The 16,874-nt window shown below is 48.3% G+C and overlaps 1 protein-coding gene across 3 annotated transcripts; it reads left to right on the top strand.

The window, feature by feature from the left end:
- The first annotated feature begins 4,501 nt into the window (after window positions 1-4,501).
- On the top strand, window positions 4,502-16,847 carry slc43a1b (solute carrier family 43 member 1b). Of its 3 annotated transcripts, XM_048996315.1 has the most exons (15): window positions 4,502-4,772; window positions 5,522-5,679; window positions 6,550-6,742; window positions 6,935-6,990; window positions 7,324-7,400; window positions 10,964-11,056; window positions 11,448-11,581; window positions 12,014-12,165; window positions 12,256-12,402; window positions 12,574-12,609; window positions 13,014-13,152; window positions 13,266-13,395; window positions 13,973-14,046; window positions 14,275-14,398; window positions 14,832-16,847. In XM_048996315.1, exons 2-15 carry the CDS (start codon window positions 5,526-5,528, stop codon window positions 14,994-14,996), a joined length of 1,674 nt encoding a protein of 557 aa, XP_048852272.1. In that variant the 5' UTR covers window positions 4,502-4,772; window positions 5,522-5,525; the 3' UTR covers window positions 14,997-16,847. The 3 variants fall into 3 exon arrangements, with proteins under 3 accessions (XP_048852272.1, XP_048852271.1, XP_048852273.1); XM_048996314.1 differs by having other exon boundaries at window positions 12,014-12,402; XM_048996316.1 differs by lacking the exon at window positions 5,522-5,679 and having other exon boundaries at window positions 12,014-12,402.
- Window positions 16,848-16,874: the final 27 nt, after the last annotated feature.

Raw genomic sequence — 16,874 nt, 5'->3', positions numbered from 1 at the left:
ATGCATTTATTCCTACAACTAACATAAGACAGACATTACACCTAACAAACAATAAACATGAAATAACGGAATAGACACAAACAATGTAATCATGAAAATGCAATAACCAGATTTAAAAGGAGTAACCTAAAAGGGAAAAACTGTTCTACAAAGCAAGCAGTTTGTGGAAAAATGACCCTAAAGTAATATAGCAGGTTACTAGGACAGTTTAGGTTGTTAGAAAGGAAAGGAAGTTGGTTTACTTGGCTGCAGGAAAAGGGGGGGGGGGTCTTGGCAGTTGGTTGCAGTGGCTGATGAGCTGAAGGGTGATGGCTCTCAGGGAGGCGCGGTGTTTGCAGCGGTTGTTGGAGTGGAGTCCCTCTGATTCTTTCTTCTGGTGAAGCTTGGGCTGAGTTGCAGTTCTTTGGGTCTTCACTGACGGGCTTCAAGAAGGCTGCTTGTTTCTCCTTTTCTCCGCAGGCTTTGTTCTGAGGTGCCAGGTTTTATAGCATAAGGTTCGTGATTAGGAGTGACCAGGAATTCGAGTCCTGGACCAATGGCTGACCATCCATTTGGCGGGCTTTCGGAAGGGGGTCGGTATCAGTCCTTTTGGGATTTATGACCAGACTGACTTCTCTGGTAATGGTGATTTTCATTAGGCTGGTGTAACTTTTGATATATCCACTTTTGTGGTAACCACTGACCAGATTTGGAAACTGGAGTGATTTCCCGTCGGTTTGATACCAAACATGCCATACCAGCTTAGCGGTTCAAACCAAATACCATCTGTGATGATTAATTAATGATTACTTATATTATGTCATTATGTTATGTTCTATTACTCACACCAGTATGTGGTATATATGGTATACAGTATAGGTTACACCTCAACAGATGTATACCCTTTATACAGACATTATATGACATATTCTTTTGTCATCAGCACATCTTACCCTTAGATAGGCATGATGAAATACAAAGATTAGATAAGGGTTGCTGAGGAATGTGGCAAAGCAAAAAGGGGGGGGGGGGGGAAGGTTGGTCAGACAAAGAAAAAGAATCTTTGAAAGTTAGGGCACACTAAGATTCCTGGTTAGACTATTCAATTTCCAAGATTATTCTGGTATAACATATATGCAGTGGTAGTTATACTTATTTATTTATTCAAATTTATAGAAGTGTTTAGGTGTGAGGGGTAAAATAACTGATACTCTGTGAACATGGTTATAAGGGTGGCACACAAAACTGAGACTGTCTAAGGACACATACATAAACATGACTTGCATATTGAGACTGGCGATCATAAGCAACGTACTACACAGGGTATATAGAAACCAAACTTAAAAAAAACTTTCTGTGGGGTGCTGGGTGAGTGGTATGTAAGGCAGGATGTCGGGGGATGGGGTCGTGGGCCAAGTCGAGGGGCACCTGTCCCTGGGGATCCACTCTGCTATCTGTAGGTCGTTAAAACTTTGAGCAATAAAAGTTGGAGTGCTGGCCTCCCTTGTTATCTGTGTGTGTGGGGTCACGAACCCCCCTTTGAGGCCTAGGCCGATGTGTGCCTTCTCGTACCAGGGTAGGCCTTGTCTCAGGCCACCTGGAATTTAAGCTTTGTGAAATGTGCATGTGTGATCCTACATCACATTCAAAGCAGTTCTGGAATTCCAGCAACAACTGCCACAGTTGTTCCTGCTGCTGCTCATCCAGGTCGCTGGCACTCCTGTGCCGGATCTCCTGCAGAGCTGCCATTTTCCTACCCTCTCTGTCCAGCAAAGCATCAGGTCTGCCCTGTTCCCCCAGTACCCGGCTTGGAATGCACACTTGGGTAGCAAGAGCCTCATTAGCAGGTATGGGCCCCTTTATGTGGCTATGCCGGGTCCCCTCTAGGTTACTCACCACTCACTGTGCGGAGCTGGACTGCTGCGTCCTCTAACTGTATCCCTACTGGTACCACCACTGGCCGGACCACCGTGACTGTAGACCCCGTGTCTGTCAAAGCAGTGCACAGAATCATGCAGACTGGGATGTGGCAGAAGTCTGACACCAAGGTCCGCCCCCCCATAAGCACTCCATGCTCGCCTCCTCTTTTACTCCTACTGGGCAGGACAGCCCGGGTAGCTGACGAGTGAGACATGGGTGTGGGGGGCTGCAGCATCCTGTCTACTGCGACCCTGTGTCGTTTCCCACTGGTTTAACTTGTGCTGGACAAGATCTGACCAATTGGCCTGGCTGGCCACACCCCGGGCAAAGACGGACCGGTGCCTGCTGTTGCCTGGCTGGAGGCAGGGTTAACCCCCATATTATCTCCGTGATCTCCTCCACCCAGGCAGGCTTCTCCCCCCCCCCCACTCCGCACTCCCTGGCTGCCCTAACTGCAGGTGGAGAATCATTACCCTGCAGTGCCGCCCCCACTGCCATCTCCCTCTCCATTGCTAATGCCAGGGCATCAAACAGAGTCTGCTGGCGAGCCAGCTGCGCACGGACATGCAGATCTGCCAGAGAGAGCGGCGTGACGATCTGGCAGCATGTGTGCGAAAGCTCGCCTGGCTAAGCTTTCGACATCATTAGCTGGGGATCGCTGAGATTCCCCTGCGAGTCTCTGACAGCTAAGGAGTTCAGGCCGAAGGAGCTCCGATCGGTAGCACTGCCCAAAATGTCACCTCAGCACATCAACCAAGCACCATAATTATCCCTCTCGCTTGGGTTCAGCAACGGCAAGCAGGACAGCGCATCGTCGCTTAAACAAAGGGTGAGCTGGAGAGCTTTCTGTTCCAGTGACCAGTCGCTCGCCTGGGCTAACAGTTCATACTGTGACTGGAAATCTTCCCAGTCTGATTTCCCAGGAATACTTTGGCGTTTTGACTCCAACTACCTTATGCACTCCACGGATGCAGCCATCATTATATACATCCTCACCAGCGCGTTGAACCTCCCCTCCGGCTGGCGACATACCCCTCGGACGAGGCATGAAATGGTGGCTAACTTCAGGGCCAGTGTCAGTGCACAAACACGGCTCCCTCTTCACTGCAGCGGATGGGTGCGCTGCGACAGTGTAGGCATACCTGCGGTCGTCCTCCTTGACCATACAGCACCAAAACCCGGCAAGCTCACAATGGAAGTTTTACTTCTGACACCACTGGAAAGTTCCCCGTTTTGGGTATAAGGAGACAAGTGGCGGAAAACTAACTTTATTTGGCTGTTGTGGGCCACAGCCACACCGTAAACACTTTTATCCCAACAACTAGTCATAGAACAGTTCTGACACTGTACCCCTTTTCCTGGGTTCCTTCATGTCCCCTTCCTGCCTCCTCTCGCTCCTCCCACACACTCGCATCCCCAACAGAAAATACCTCCCCCCCCAGCAACATCTGTAACACAATTCCTAAACATGCTACAATATTATTATACATACACAGTGAACAATCTTTCTTTCTTTACTCCTATTGTTTTTGCCTTTATTCTGGCATTGGTGGCAGTCCACCTTGCAGTGTCAGCCATAAAGCTCACCTAGAACATCATACCGGTCTCGACCAGCCCTGCTTCTAATTTACATCCCCTCATGAATTCTTTATGCCATCAACTGGCAGTAGATACCTTAAGTATCTGGCAGATGCATCGGTGTATCGACGTAGCACGGAACTCTACTAGATATTTACGGAACTCGCGTAAGTGGAAAACAGTTCAATGAAAGTGAAAACGCCGCGTTATGCCACCAGAGGGAGCATCGCGCCAGGCTTTCCGGGTGGGTGCTGACCAATGTGCGCGCAGTGCTGGCGTGGTATCAGTGAATGAAAGCATTCAACTGTTAGAAATGAAACCGCAGACAGAAAGTTTTGGACTTATTCCCGGGGCGTTTCTAGTTATTGAAAAAATCTGGGGTTAAATCAGGCTTTTTCCGGTGCTTGCCTTTTTTTTGAAGGAATACTAGCATCGGGGGTAAAATACTCGGGGCTATAGCCCTGAGTGATCGGACCTAATGACGCCCTTGACTGACTGTTTAAAAAGTGTTGATTTACGATAACCTAATTAGCGGGGATACAGTTCTGCAGATCAATCTGTGCTTGTTTGGACAAGGGGCGTGTGCCCCCCCCCGCGAATATTTAATTTGGCTTCATTCATCCCGTCATTAAACAGACCTTTATACTTAAATTAATAAATTATTAAGATCCCCCCACCCTCCAATATCAAACTCTTTCTGGTCTTCCAAGTTTGTCCTTATAGTGATTATGCGCACATGGCACATGGTCTCCTGCTCGAAGCTGGTTTACTGAGCAGATTGGGTTTCGGCGGAATCGCGTTTAAAAGGCCTGGTCAGCTTGGACAGTTCGGGTCTCACCTTCTTAGAAGTAATAAAAGTTCCCTTTGGTGCGGGAGGCAGTGGGGCGATGGGGGCGCTGTAGACGGACACAGTGCGCCTTTTTGACAGCTGCGGGGGAAAAGTACGATCTCTAAAGTTATGGGTGAGGGTGCAGAAAAACGGCGAGCCATTTATAGACAAGAGCGCAGAAGAGGGAGGGAGGGTAGGAGGGAGGTCTAGAGGGAAATATATACTGGGGTGGATACGGGATAGTACGCGCCTTCAGTGCAAGTCGCACTGGTTTTACACTAAATTCATTGCGAAAAGTTGCTCAGAGCAGAGTCGAGGTTTATTTCATTCATGCATAAACTAAAAAGGAAAGCCGAAAACATTTATGAACAAAAGGAATCAAAATAATTTTTGAACTTGAGGGAAAGAGAGGAAGAAAAGTTCCACCATACCACACGGTTTTATTTTTGAGCACATTACGTTTGAAGTAAGTTTTCGCCAGCCTTGATCGGAAAAGTATTTGGAAAGACGCTATTTGGTTAATATGCAGAAAAGAAACGGTGCCAGGCGCCGCTTCACACGTGGCGTCGGACCTCTGTCCAGCTCAGGGTTTTCTGGCAAAGGTCTCTTTATTCTGTATGTCTGTTTACTTGGAAAAATGATATTTTTATGCTGTGAAAGTTCGGGTTTGATCTGTCACTTTGTCGCGCGAGAAATACTTTTGTGACGGACGGGTGGCATGCATGACAGTGGGGACATGGGCCTGTGATGGTCATGTACTAATATAATACATCTGCCTTAATATTTCCTGTAGGTTTCTTATATTTACAGCCTTTTTGTATCTACACTGTACAGTACTGTAGTATGGTACTGTAGTGTTCAGTTACTGTATCTATACTGTTCGTTATTAACCCCCCTCTCAGTACAGTGTTAAGGTACCGTAGTGTTCAGTTACTGTATCAATACCGTTCATTATTAACCCCCCTCTCAGTACAGTGTTAAGGTACCGTAGTGTTCAGTTACTGTATCTATACTGTTCTGTATTAACCCCCTCTCTCAGTACAGTGTTAAGGTACCGTAGTGTTCAGTTACTGTATCTATACTGTTCTGTATTAACCCTCTCTCTCAGTACAGTGTTACGGTACAGTAGTGTTCGGTTACAGTATCTTTACTGTGTTGTATTAACCCTCTTGCTTAGTATGGTGTTCATGTGACACTTCTCTTTCTCTCTGTCAGTGCTATGGCACCCTCTTTGTCCCAGGCCTACAGTAGGCGCTGCTGGATGGCGGTGACAGCGGTGCTGGAGAACCTGCTCTTCTCTGCAGTGCTGCTTGGCTGGGGCTCCCTGCTCATCATGCTTAAAAATGAGGGATTCTACTCCCACCTATGTTTGAGTATGTTCTTTCACCTTGCTGACACACGTGAGAGAAGGTGTTCGGTGACAGTCAACAAATGGCAAATGGTCCCAGAGCCATCTTAGCATATCTGCTTTATAATACCTTTACAATGGCTTCTATAATGAAGAAATGGGTCTCTATGGACAGATTGCTGAACTCTTGCAGTGCCAGGTACCCAGGGTAATGTCCAGGTACCCAGGATAATTTCCAGGTACCCAGGATAATGTCCAAGTCCCAGTGCCAGGTTCTAGTGTTACGTTCCAGCATAATATGCAGGTTCCAGCACAATGTCCAGGTACCAGCATGATGTCCATGTCCCAGTGTCTGACTCCAGCATAATATCCTGGTTCCAGCATAATGTCCCAGTTCCAACAGAAGGTCCAGGTCTCCATGCCATGCTCCAGCATAATCTCCAGATGCCAGTGTTTGATTCCAGCAAAATGTCCTTGTCTCAGTGCTAGGTACCAGCATAATGTTCAGGTCCCAGTGTCAGGTTCCAGCATAATGTTCAGGTACCAGTGTGTGACTCCAGCATAAAGTCCAGGTGCCAGTGTGTGACTTCAGCATAGTATCCAGGTGCAGTATAATGTCCAGGTGCCAGCGTCCAGTTCCAGCTCCATAGCGTAACTTTTGTTCTCCTGCTTTCAGCACTACAGTAAATGCCTGTTTTCTGACTACTTTGATGACTGTAGTTTTTGCAAGGAGGGGGACATTTCAGATACCTTTTCTTCCCTGTCTCGTTCCAAACACCAGCCTCTGCTGTAGTTCACACCTGTGCCCTGAGCTCCTTTAGGAGGTGGAGGTTAGTCTTAGGCCTCATTCCTCCCTCACACGCACGGCTCAACTTTGCATCTCCACCGCACATAGAGAATGGCACGCTGAGTGCCAACGGCACTGCTAGTGAAGAAGAGCAGCACTCGGTGTGGCTCAGCTGTGTGGAGCAGGAGGAGATGCTGAACCTGGGCTTTACCATTGGCTCCTTCCTGCTAAGTGCTGCCACGCTACCATTGGGCGTACTGATGGACCGCTTCGGGCCGCGTCCCCTGCGGCTGCTGGGCAGGTGAGGTACGCCCGCAAATGTCCGCCAGTGGGACCCGGCGGACCCTGGCTGTGAATCCTCCCCACTCCTTCTTGTCCTCTTCACGATTCCTTCTGGCTTGTTGTTATAGGTGTGGCTGGCTAACTGGTCACCAGTAGGATTATTAGACTGATTTTGCTGAGGTTCACTGAGCCCTGTTCCTCCGTCCCACAGCTCCTGCTTTGCCTTCTCCTGTGCCATGATTGCTGTGGCGGCATATAATCCTCCGGGTGAGTGATTCCAGTTTGCCTTCCCTTCACTGTGTCTATGTGACCCCATCTGTGGCTGATCTTCACTGTGTCTATGTGACCCCATCTGTGGCTGATCTTCACTGTGTCTATGTGACCCCATCTGTGGCTGATCTTCACTGTGTCTATGTGACCCCATCTGTGGCTGATCTTCACTGTGTCTATGTGACCCCATCTGTGGCTGATCTTCACTATGTCTATGTGACCCCATCTGTGGATGATCTTCACAGTCCTGTGTCTGTACTTAGCATGCCCCCGTCACTCAGTCTGTAGTTCACTGTCCTGGTCAGTTAAGCGGCATTATTCTCTTTACAGTGCTATCAGCTCTGATCTTCATTGCTGTTTCCTTTAATGGCTTTGGAGGAATCTGCCTCACCTTTACATCCCTCACGGTGAGACATGCCTACGTTCTTCCTTTCTGGGGTGAGTGGGCCAAGTCCCTGGGAAGTAGGAGGATACGGACGCAAACTGTGGGGAAGTGTGAGGACAGGGATTTGGGCCCCTGGGAAGGGTGAGGATGAGGTTGCTGGCCCTTGGGGAGTGTGGTTCCTGGGGAGTGTGTGGATGGGGATGTGGGCCTGTGTGTCATGAGAGGCTCTGTGCAGCAGGTTGTGCTTGGGGTCACTGCCTCGGCAACAGCTGTGAGTGTGAACGTCATTGTGTTACGGCCCCTTAACAGCACGTGGCTCTGCATCAATCACAGGCCATGTCCTTGGCACACACCCTCCATTGGACTAACTCCTGCCCAATCACAGGCCGTGTCCTTGGCACACACCCCACACTTTTGCCCAATCACAAGGACACACCCGTACTGAAAACAGGCAGGCACTCAGCTGACAGCCAGAATGTTCTGCTCATTTTTTTGCTCACTGTTTATTGTCCTCCCTTGACCTCCAGAAGGGGTTCTCCACAGGCAGGTGGGGGGGGCTATATTTATGGGTATCAGGAGGGAGGGTGAGCGATGGCAGGCAGCTGAGAGGTTAGATCTGGACGGCGTGTCACAGTGGATCATTGCCATGGTCCTTCCATGTGTGACTGAGCACCGCTGTCTGGTATGAACCTTCCACAGACCCCAAAGTGAAGAAATTTTGCAGTTTCACACATGACCCAACGTGCAAAACTAACCTGACAGGAGGACCAGGAAGGCATGGGGTCACTGTGTTCAGTAGCGATGTTCGTTGATGTTCACTGGTTATTGTACAGTCATGACGAAAAGTTTTGAGAATGACACAAGTATTGGTTTTCACAAAGTTTGCTGCTTCAGAGTTTGTAGATCTTTTTGTCAGATGTTTCTATGGTACAGTGAAGTATAATTACAAGCATTTCATAAGTGTCAAAGGGTTTTATTGGCAATTTCATTGCCAAATTTATGCAAAGAGTCAGTATTTGCAGTGTTGGCCTGTCTTTTTCAAGACCTGCAATTCGCCCCGGTCTGCTGTCAATCAACTTCTGCGCCAAATCCTGACTAATGGCAGCCCATTCTTGCATAATTCAAAACTTGGAATTTGTGAGTTTTTGTTTGTTCTCCCGCCTCTTGAGGATTGAGCACAAGTTCTCAATGAAATTAAGTTCTGGGGAGTTTCCTGGCTATTGATCCAAAATGTCGATGTTCTCTTCCCCAAGCCACTTAGTTATCACTTTTGCCTTATGGCATGGTGCTCCATCATGCTGGAATAGGCATCGTTCATCAAACTGTTCTTGGATGGTTGGGAGAAGTTGCTTTCGGAGGATGTTTTGGTACCATTCTTTATTCATGGCTGTGTTCTTAGGCAAAATTGTGAGTGAGCCCACTCCCTTGGCTGAGAAGCAACCTCACACATGAATGGTCTCAGCATGCTTTACTGTTGGTATGACTCAGAACTGATGGTAGTATTCACCTTTTCTTCTCCGGACAATCTTTTTTCCAGATGCCCCATGCATCAGAGAACATGACTCCGGGATCAGAGAAGTGTCAGACTAGAAAATGACTTCACCCCAGTCCTCAGCAATCTGTCTGTCCCTGTTGTTTTTCTTGGAGAGAAGTGACATTTTCATGCCCTTCTTGACACCAGATCATCCTTAAGGTCTTCAACGTACTTTGCATGCAGATGCGCTCACACCTGCTTGATGCCATTCCTGAGCGAGCTCTGCACTGGTGGTGCCCCGATCCCACAGCCGAATCAACTTTAGGAGACAGTCCTGCTTGGACTTGCTGGACTTTCTTGGGCGCCATGAAGCCTTCTTCACAACAATTGAACCTCTCTCATTGAAGATCTCAATGATTTGATAAATGGTTGATTGGGGTGGACTCTTACTAGCAGCAATATCATTGCCTGTGAAGCCCTTTTTGTGCAAAGCAATGATGACATGTTTCCTTGCTGTTAACCATGGTTAACAGAGGAAGAACACTGATTACAAGCGCCACCCTCATTTTAAAGCATACAGTCTGTTCTTCTGACTCAGTCAGCACGACAGAGTGATCTCCAGCCTTGTCCTTGTCAACACTCTCACCTTTGTTAAGGAGAGAATCACTGAAATGATGTCAGCAGTCCTTTTGTGGCAGGGCTGAAATGCAGTGAAAATGGGTCTTTCGCAAACCATGTTCAACAGTGACACCAGACTCTGTTCAGGGGTGATTCCAAGCTGGATTCTGTTGTGACGCCAGATTCAGTGCTCAATTCTGTGAGTGCACAGAACTTCATACCACTGAAGCATCTGTTTTTTTTCTGATAACCAGGATGAACTTGTTAGTGTTTTGCTGGTTGTGGAACTGGGAAGTATGGACCAGAACTTGTTACCTAGAGATTGTAAAATACTGTTTGTCCCTGGCAGGCCGGCAGCTGACCCTGGGGAATGTTTACATTTCCACCTTATGCTGCACTGCAGGCTGAGCACACTCTCTTTCCTCCTCCTTCTGTCTGTTTATAAAAGCCGCTGGAAACATTACATGCCATCTCCTTTCACATTTACTCAGTCAAATCCTTAGACTTTCAAATGCTGAGCATAAACCAAGGTGACACTCCACGGTGACACTCCATGTCATTGTGAAATAATCATAAGTTGTATTATTTTCTTGAGTTTTGCAATCAGCATGCTCACTTGAGAGGCAAGATTTCGGGAGACAGTTGTATTGTGTTCTGAGGTAGGAAGGTCCCTGTGCTTTCTGGTGATTGGCTGCAGAGCCCTGATGAAACGGGGCCTTGTGGTGATGCAAGCTGCACAGTGGTATGAGTGTCCCCTGCTGCCCTCTGCTGGTCATTGTTTGTCAGTTTAAATAGATTGAATGACCAGTCGGTACAGTATGTCTGTTTTCTGGTGTGACTTGTTCACTCGTGAGAGTTATGAAAGGTTTGGTTTCTGCATATTTGTATGTAATTTGTTACTTTTTCACATTAATATGGGGCGGCACACTGGCTGGCATGGTGACCTCACATGTGTAGGGCTTTACGTTGGACTAGCGCATCCTTGTTCCAGGTATGGTGGTCCTGGTGTTTCCTAATCTCCAGGAGAGGGTACATGTGTCTGTGTGAGAGCCTTTGCCCTGTGACTGACGGGCACCAAATATCCCTGCTGTCTTCTGAGACCCCCCCCCCCCCCCGCTGATGTCCCTGAGACCTCCCCCTATTGGTGTCCCTGAGGTCCCTCCCTCTACTGCTGTCCTAAGGATCCCCCTCCACTTATGTTCTTGAGACCCCCCCCCCATGTCCCTGAGACCCCCTGCCGCCAGTCCCTGACCCCCTTCCTTTATTGCTTCACCTCCCTTATCTGATCACATGTTTCCATTATTTAGTCGTTACCTGTACATACAGACTGTATATAAAACGATGTAAAATAATGATTTCTATTCCATTGCGGGTCTGTATTACAAAGCTGGATTTCTTGCTGAACTGCATAAGTTGTTTGCTTTAAGGTACCCCAGTGTAAATGGCCTATCCTGCTTTGTGACAGAAGCCCATTGCCTCTCCTTCTCTTTTAGTTACCAAACATGTTTGGGAACATTCGTTCCACCATCTTGTCCCTCATGATTGGCTCCTACGCTTCGTCTGCTGTCACCTTCCCAGGCATCAAGGTAGCTGACCTCTCACACCACCACCGCTGATTCCCTGCTCATAACCTTTCACCAGGCTAAGCCCCGCCCCTTATCAGGCAGAATGACATCCGTGTGGTGATGCTGCCTTTCCGGTGACCGCTGCACTGAGCAGCTTCAGCATGATAAAAAGTCACATGCTTTGTTATTCGTCATAAGCAAGATGGTACAAAGCACCATTAACAAGCAGAAAAACTCCTTAGCTGATATTGGCGAAACTAAAGATGAGTCAGTATCCTCTAAAGTGGTGCCGATGATGATGATGAAGGCATATCAATGGCTTTCCAGCACTGCAGCAGCACTGCTCACATCCTCAGCTAACTACGGAGTCCAACTCTCTCTCTCTCTCTCTCTCTGTGCCACACTGTCCAAGCTGATCTATGATGTGGGTGTGCCCTTCCGGGTAATCATGTGGACTTGGGCAGGGTTGGCTTGCCTCGTTTTCCTCAACTGCTTCCTGAACTGGCCTGTGGAGTCATTCCCGGACCCGGAGGAAGCCACGTACACGTCAGTCAAACCCGCTGTGATGTTTCCTTAAGCTGCCATCACGACGCACCAACAGACATGATAATGGCAGTGTGTGCCTCCGCAAAGTGAATGCTGCAGTGGCATATCCGCTAGACCACCCATAACACACAGTTACTGCCTCTGCACATGTAGGACAAGGTCCCCCAAATTCCAGTCCTGGAGGTTCGGAATCCAGCACAGCTTTGCGAATGTCCCTGCTCAAACACACCCACTAACCCCAGTATTTAGTTGAATGAGATATGTCTGAGCAGGGAAGTCTGCAAACTGTGTTGGATTCTGGCCCTCCAGAACTGGAATTGGGGAACATTGCTGTAGTGTCACAGGTTTGCTGTTTGCAGAGTCGATGAGCTGAAGCGCAGTGCTCTGTCTCCGTCTCTGACACGCTGTCCCCCCATGTGCTCCCCCTGGCAGGAAGCACATCAAGCTGAAGGGCCTGGCTCTGGACCACAGAGTGACCGGTGAGCGCTTCCACAGCCACGTGATGGTGGTGGGCCAGCGGCTCAGCCAGAAACACCGGGAGCTGGACCACTCCAGCGAGAGGCTGCAGGGCGCCGGCGGGCCCGGTGAGAGCATGGAAGCACAGACGCCAGCAGGGACACGAAGGGAAGGGAAGCATTCTAACCCTAAAGTGAGCCATGCCTCCCCCCAAACAGTGCAAAGCACTGTCCCATTCCGCAGGTCGGTCTGCTCCCCCATCTTCCTGTGGAGCCTCATCACCATGGCGATGACCCAACTACGCGTCATCTTTTTTATGGGGGCCATGAACAAGATGCTGGAGTTCCTGGTGACCCACGGCAGCAGTGAGTGTGTCCCCCGTCATACTGTCCCCCTGTCACATAGCCCCCCCGTTAAACTGTCCCACTCGATACTGGCCCCCAGTCATACTGTCCTCCGTCATACTGCCCCCTTGTGATGCCCTTGTCTCGAGTTGTGTTGCTGTCTATGCCTGACTCATGACTCCTGTGTTCCAGCCTCCGAGGACCTGTTGCAGGAAGCTGAAAACCAAGGTGAGGTCTCCTTCCCCATGGGAACGGCCCTCGCCCTCCTCTCTTTGCTGCGCTAATCCGCCGTGCTTCGGCCGTTCTGTGCAATTCTGTGTGGCTGGATGTGCAGGTCGGTGACAGCATGGTGATCATTTCCGGTTTGTCCTTTCGTGTGTCCGCATGTGTGTGTCTGTCTGCTCTAGGGGCGGAAGCGGCTGCATTTTAGGCCGTGACCTTGAACTCCAGGCGTCTTTAAGGTATCGCTGTGCCGGCTTTGGCTGTGATGACCCGCATTCTACCTAACGTGTTTACAGGCCCCTCTGTTCAGGCTGAGGGGCCCGCAGTGGGTATGGTGTATACTGGCATACAAGCACCATCAGGGTGTGATACCCTTGCCTCATGCCCCCTGTCTCCCCCTCCCCCAACAGTGAGCTTCTACTCCTCCCTGTTCGGCACCCTGCAGCTGCTCTGCCTGCTCACATGTCCGCTTATCGGTTACATCATGGACTGGAGGATGAAGGAGTGTGACAGCCAGGCGACTCTGAGTGATTCTGATGGAGGGAAGCAGTGAGTCACATCTGGGATCTGGGCATGTGGAGGGGGGAGTCCAGGCGTGCGGAAAGGGGGAGGTCTGGCTGTGTGTGTGGGGGTGTAATTTGTGGTTTTACTCCACCTTTCAGCCTCCCAGCTCCTCCTAAAAGGGACAGAAAGATCCAGAAACTGACCAATGCCATCAGAGCCTTTATTTTTACCAACGTGCTGCTGGTAACCTTTGGGGTCGTCTCTCTCGTGGATAACCTGCCCTTACAGGTGAGCATGTATTATCCATCCATCCATTTTCCAAACCGCTTATCCTACTGGGTCGCGGGGGGTCCGGAGCCTATCCCGGAAGCAATGGGCACGAGGCAGGGAACAACCCAGGATGGGGGGCCAGCCCATCACAGGGCACACTCACACACCATTCACACGCACATGCACTTCTACGGGCAATTTAGCAAGTCCAATTAGCCTCAGCATGTTTTTGGACTGTGGGGGGAAACCGGAGTACCCGGAGGAAACCCCACGACGACACGGGGAGAACATGCAAACTCCGCACACATGTGACCCAGGCGGAGACTCGAACCCGGGTCCCGGGGGTGTGAGGCAACAGTGCTAACCACTGCACCACCATGTCACTCCCTATTATTATTATTATTATTATTATTATTATTATTATTGTTATTGTTATTATTATTATACTTTCCAAGTCTGTGTCTTTTGCCACTGTGATGGACTGAGACAGATGCCTCCCCCCCTTCCTCTCTTCCCTTCTCTCTTCCTTCTCCCCCTCCTCACTCCCCATCCCCTCTTTTTTCCCGTCCACAATCCGCTAATCCCCTGCTTCTAGGTCGTTGCCTTTGTCCTCCACACCATGGTCAGGGGCTTCATTCACTCCTGCTGTGGCGGTCTGTATGCAGCTGTGTAAGTGCAGCCGTAAGGTTGGGCCGTATGGGGAGGCCGTGTGAGAGTCGGGTCATACACATGAGGCCGTGTGAGAGTCACATAAGGGGCGGGGCTTCTGGGGGAGGGCATGAGGGGTGGGGCATATGGGGGGCCACATGAGGCATGAGCTGTATGGGGTGGAGGTATGGGGGGGGTGTTAGTGTCCAGGCACTACCTGCACTGTATAAGTCTGTCTTCAATTCTCAGGTATCCATCGAACCACTTCGGCACCCTGACAGGGCTGCAGTCCATGATCAGCGCTGTCTTCGCCCTTACCCAGCAACCCCTGTTCATCGTCATGGTGGGGCCTCTGCAGGGCGACCCCTACTGGGTGAGAACAGAAGAGGAACTGAGGGTCACTGTCTGCAGAAATGTTCATGGCCATGGTCACTGTCATAGTTCTGTGATCTTGGTCATAATCATGATTACTGCCAATAATTCTGTGATCTTGGTCATAGTCATGATCACTGTCATGGTTCTTTGATCTTGGTCATAATCATGGTGATTGTGATGGTTCTGTGATCTTAGTCATAATCATGGTGACTGTGATGGTTCTGTGATCTTGGTCATAATCATGGTGACTGCGATGGTTCTGTGACCTTGTTTATAGTCGTGCATTTGCTTATCATTCTTTTCATTAGTGGATGGTCCTGAAATCAACTGGCTTTGGACATGACTATGAACACGCATTGTTCTCACATGTTGTTGACAGATCAACCTATTAACCAGCAGCATCATCACATTTTCTGTCCTCCTACCTCCAGATCAACATGGCTCTGCTGATCTTCTCACTGACTGGCTTCTTGCTGCCTGCATATCTGTTCTACCACTGCAGACATCTTGTCCTGGAGAATAAGCAGCGAGAAGCAGTGAACCAATCTATGGCAGCGGACAAAGAGGCCAATGGTCACCTCGTTCAGCAGTCTTAGGACCTGAGGGGCACGTTTAGTGACTTCATCTAAAGTAACAACAGTCTTTTATTACAAAAATAATGTTTTGATTGTTGTATATGTTGGTAACTGCACCAGTACTAATGCAATAGTCTAAAAAGCCAAACCAGAGGAATCTCAGGAACTGTTACCCTTGGGCTTTTATGTAAGTTTTACAAAACATGAGTCCTGGCTGAATGGGGATTAGCATAAGTGTGTTGCATGTTGCCTACATGTATCAATTTTGCTTTACTTGTGAGGACCAAGGGACTTCACGAGGCAGCAAATCCTGACATGACACACTTTGTGAGGACAGGAGGCCGGTCCTCACAAGACAAAACTAAAAATGCAAAAAGTCTTGTATTTTGATTGGTTACTTATGGTCAAGGTTAGGTTTCTATAGGGGTTAAGGTCGTCATTGATGGGATTAGGGTTATGCCCATAAAAATGAATGGATGGATGGTCCCTACAAAGATATGAATACAAACGTGTGTGTCTGTGTGTGTGTGTGTGTCTGTGTGTGCGTACTCGCTTAAAAATGCATGTTTTCTTAGCTTCAGTATTTACTGTGTGAAGAATGTACACAAAAATTCATTATAGGCTACAAAGAAGATCCGTTCCCTAAATCTGTCTTTAAGTCAAATTTGTTGGTAAGTTGGAAAAATAATGATATAGTATATATTTATACAGGAAAACTATAAGTAACTACTCGCAGTACTGTACTGTACCTCGAGCCGACAAACCACTGAAGCCTCACAATGTTTTCGTGTGCGTCACAAAGATGTATTATGCGTTTGTTATTATGAACCATTCTATTTAAACCAATTTAGTAAGATTTTAGACTTTATGACAGTCCGTTCATAAGTACAAGTTGTCCATAAGTTGGACATTCTTAACTGCCTGTACTGTGACGTCTGATAAAGAGCCAAAGTGTGTCAGGGACCCCTGACAGTCACACACTGATCAAGCGATGGAGCTCTATGCAGCCGCTTTAGCCTGTGTGAAACACTTTCACCACCGCAGGCTGTCAGCCTGCAAGAGTGCTGCCACCTTTGGATCAACATGGTTTAAATGACATTCCAGCCCATAACTGTGGTAAACGAAAGGCTAAATTCAAGATGAGAATGACGTTTGGGAGATCAGTCTATCATTAAATCATGTTAATTTCTGTTTCTTGATTATTGGTTCAGAAGTAGATCTGTGTGCTTGGTGCTTTCATTACGCAGCAGTCCAACTCAAACACGCTCAGATTAGCCTTAGTGCTTAAAGTATTTATAAACGGTGTTCTTTGTTCAGGCCAAATTCGTTTTGTACCTGTTTATAAAAAAGAAAAGCAGTACCTCACAAATTCCAGAAGACGCAGGTTAGATTAGTGGCTAATTACAAACACTTGGCATGTGTAAGATGCAATGAACATCAGGGTCAGTGTGCCTCTCCTACACTGACAGTTCTCTGGGACAAAGGCTGCTGGTAATTTGTGACTGCAATCCCAAAGTGCACTGGGCCAACAGGTGCTGGCAAATTGTGTACCTTTTGGTATAATGTGCATTTGTACATAAGTGCTTTTCATAGTTTAACACTAATTACAAACTGATGTGAGGAAACCTAAACGTTATGGTGAGGTAAGATGCTCACCTGTTTCAGGTTGATGCTCATATTCTGGATTAATCAGAGTAATATCAGGATTTATGGGATGACTTGCTCACTCGCTCTGCTCTGTCACGGGTTCGCTCACAAGTTCAAGCAGATCGAGAGACACTGCTGATTTAATGTGTGTTTTGCTGTGCAAGCCTATGAACAGTTTCAGAGTGCTGCAAGATACAATAAAATAAATGCAATGTTATGATCTTGGATCTGTGCCAGTCATGCAACTTCTAC

The sequence above is a fragment of the Brienomyrus brachyistius genome, chromosome 25 (genome assembly GCF_023856365.1).
Source record: "Brienomyrus brachyistius isolate T26 chromosome 25, BBRACH_0.4, whole genome shotgun sequence".
NCBI lineage: Eukaryota > Metazoa > Chordata > Actinopteri > Osteoglossiformes > Mormyridae > Brienomyrus > Brienomyrus brachyistius.
This window is presented reverse-complemented; position numbering and strand designations above follow the sequence as displayed.

Coding starts and splice junctions, on each gene's coding strand:
- slc43a1b (XM_048996314.1), top strand. CDS start 5,526: ATGGCACCCTCTTTGTCCCAGGCCTACAGTAGGCGCTGCTGGATGGCG. Junction 11,057..11,447: donor TCACCTTCCCAGGCATCAAG/GTAGCTGACCTC, acceptor ACACTGTCCAAG/CTGATCTATGATGTGGGTGT. Junction 14,047..14,274: donor GGCGGTCTGTATGCAGCTGT/GTAAGTGCAGCC, acceptor TTCAATTCTCAG/GTATCCATCGAACCACTTCG.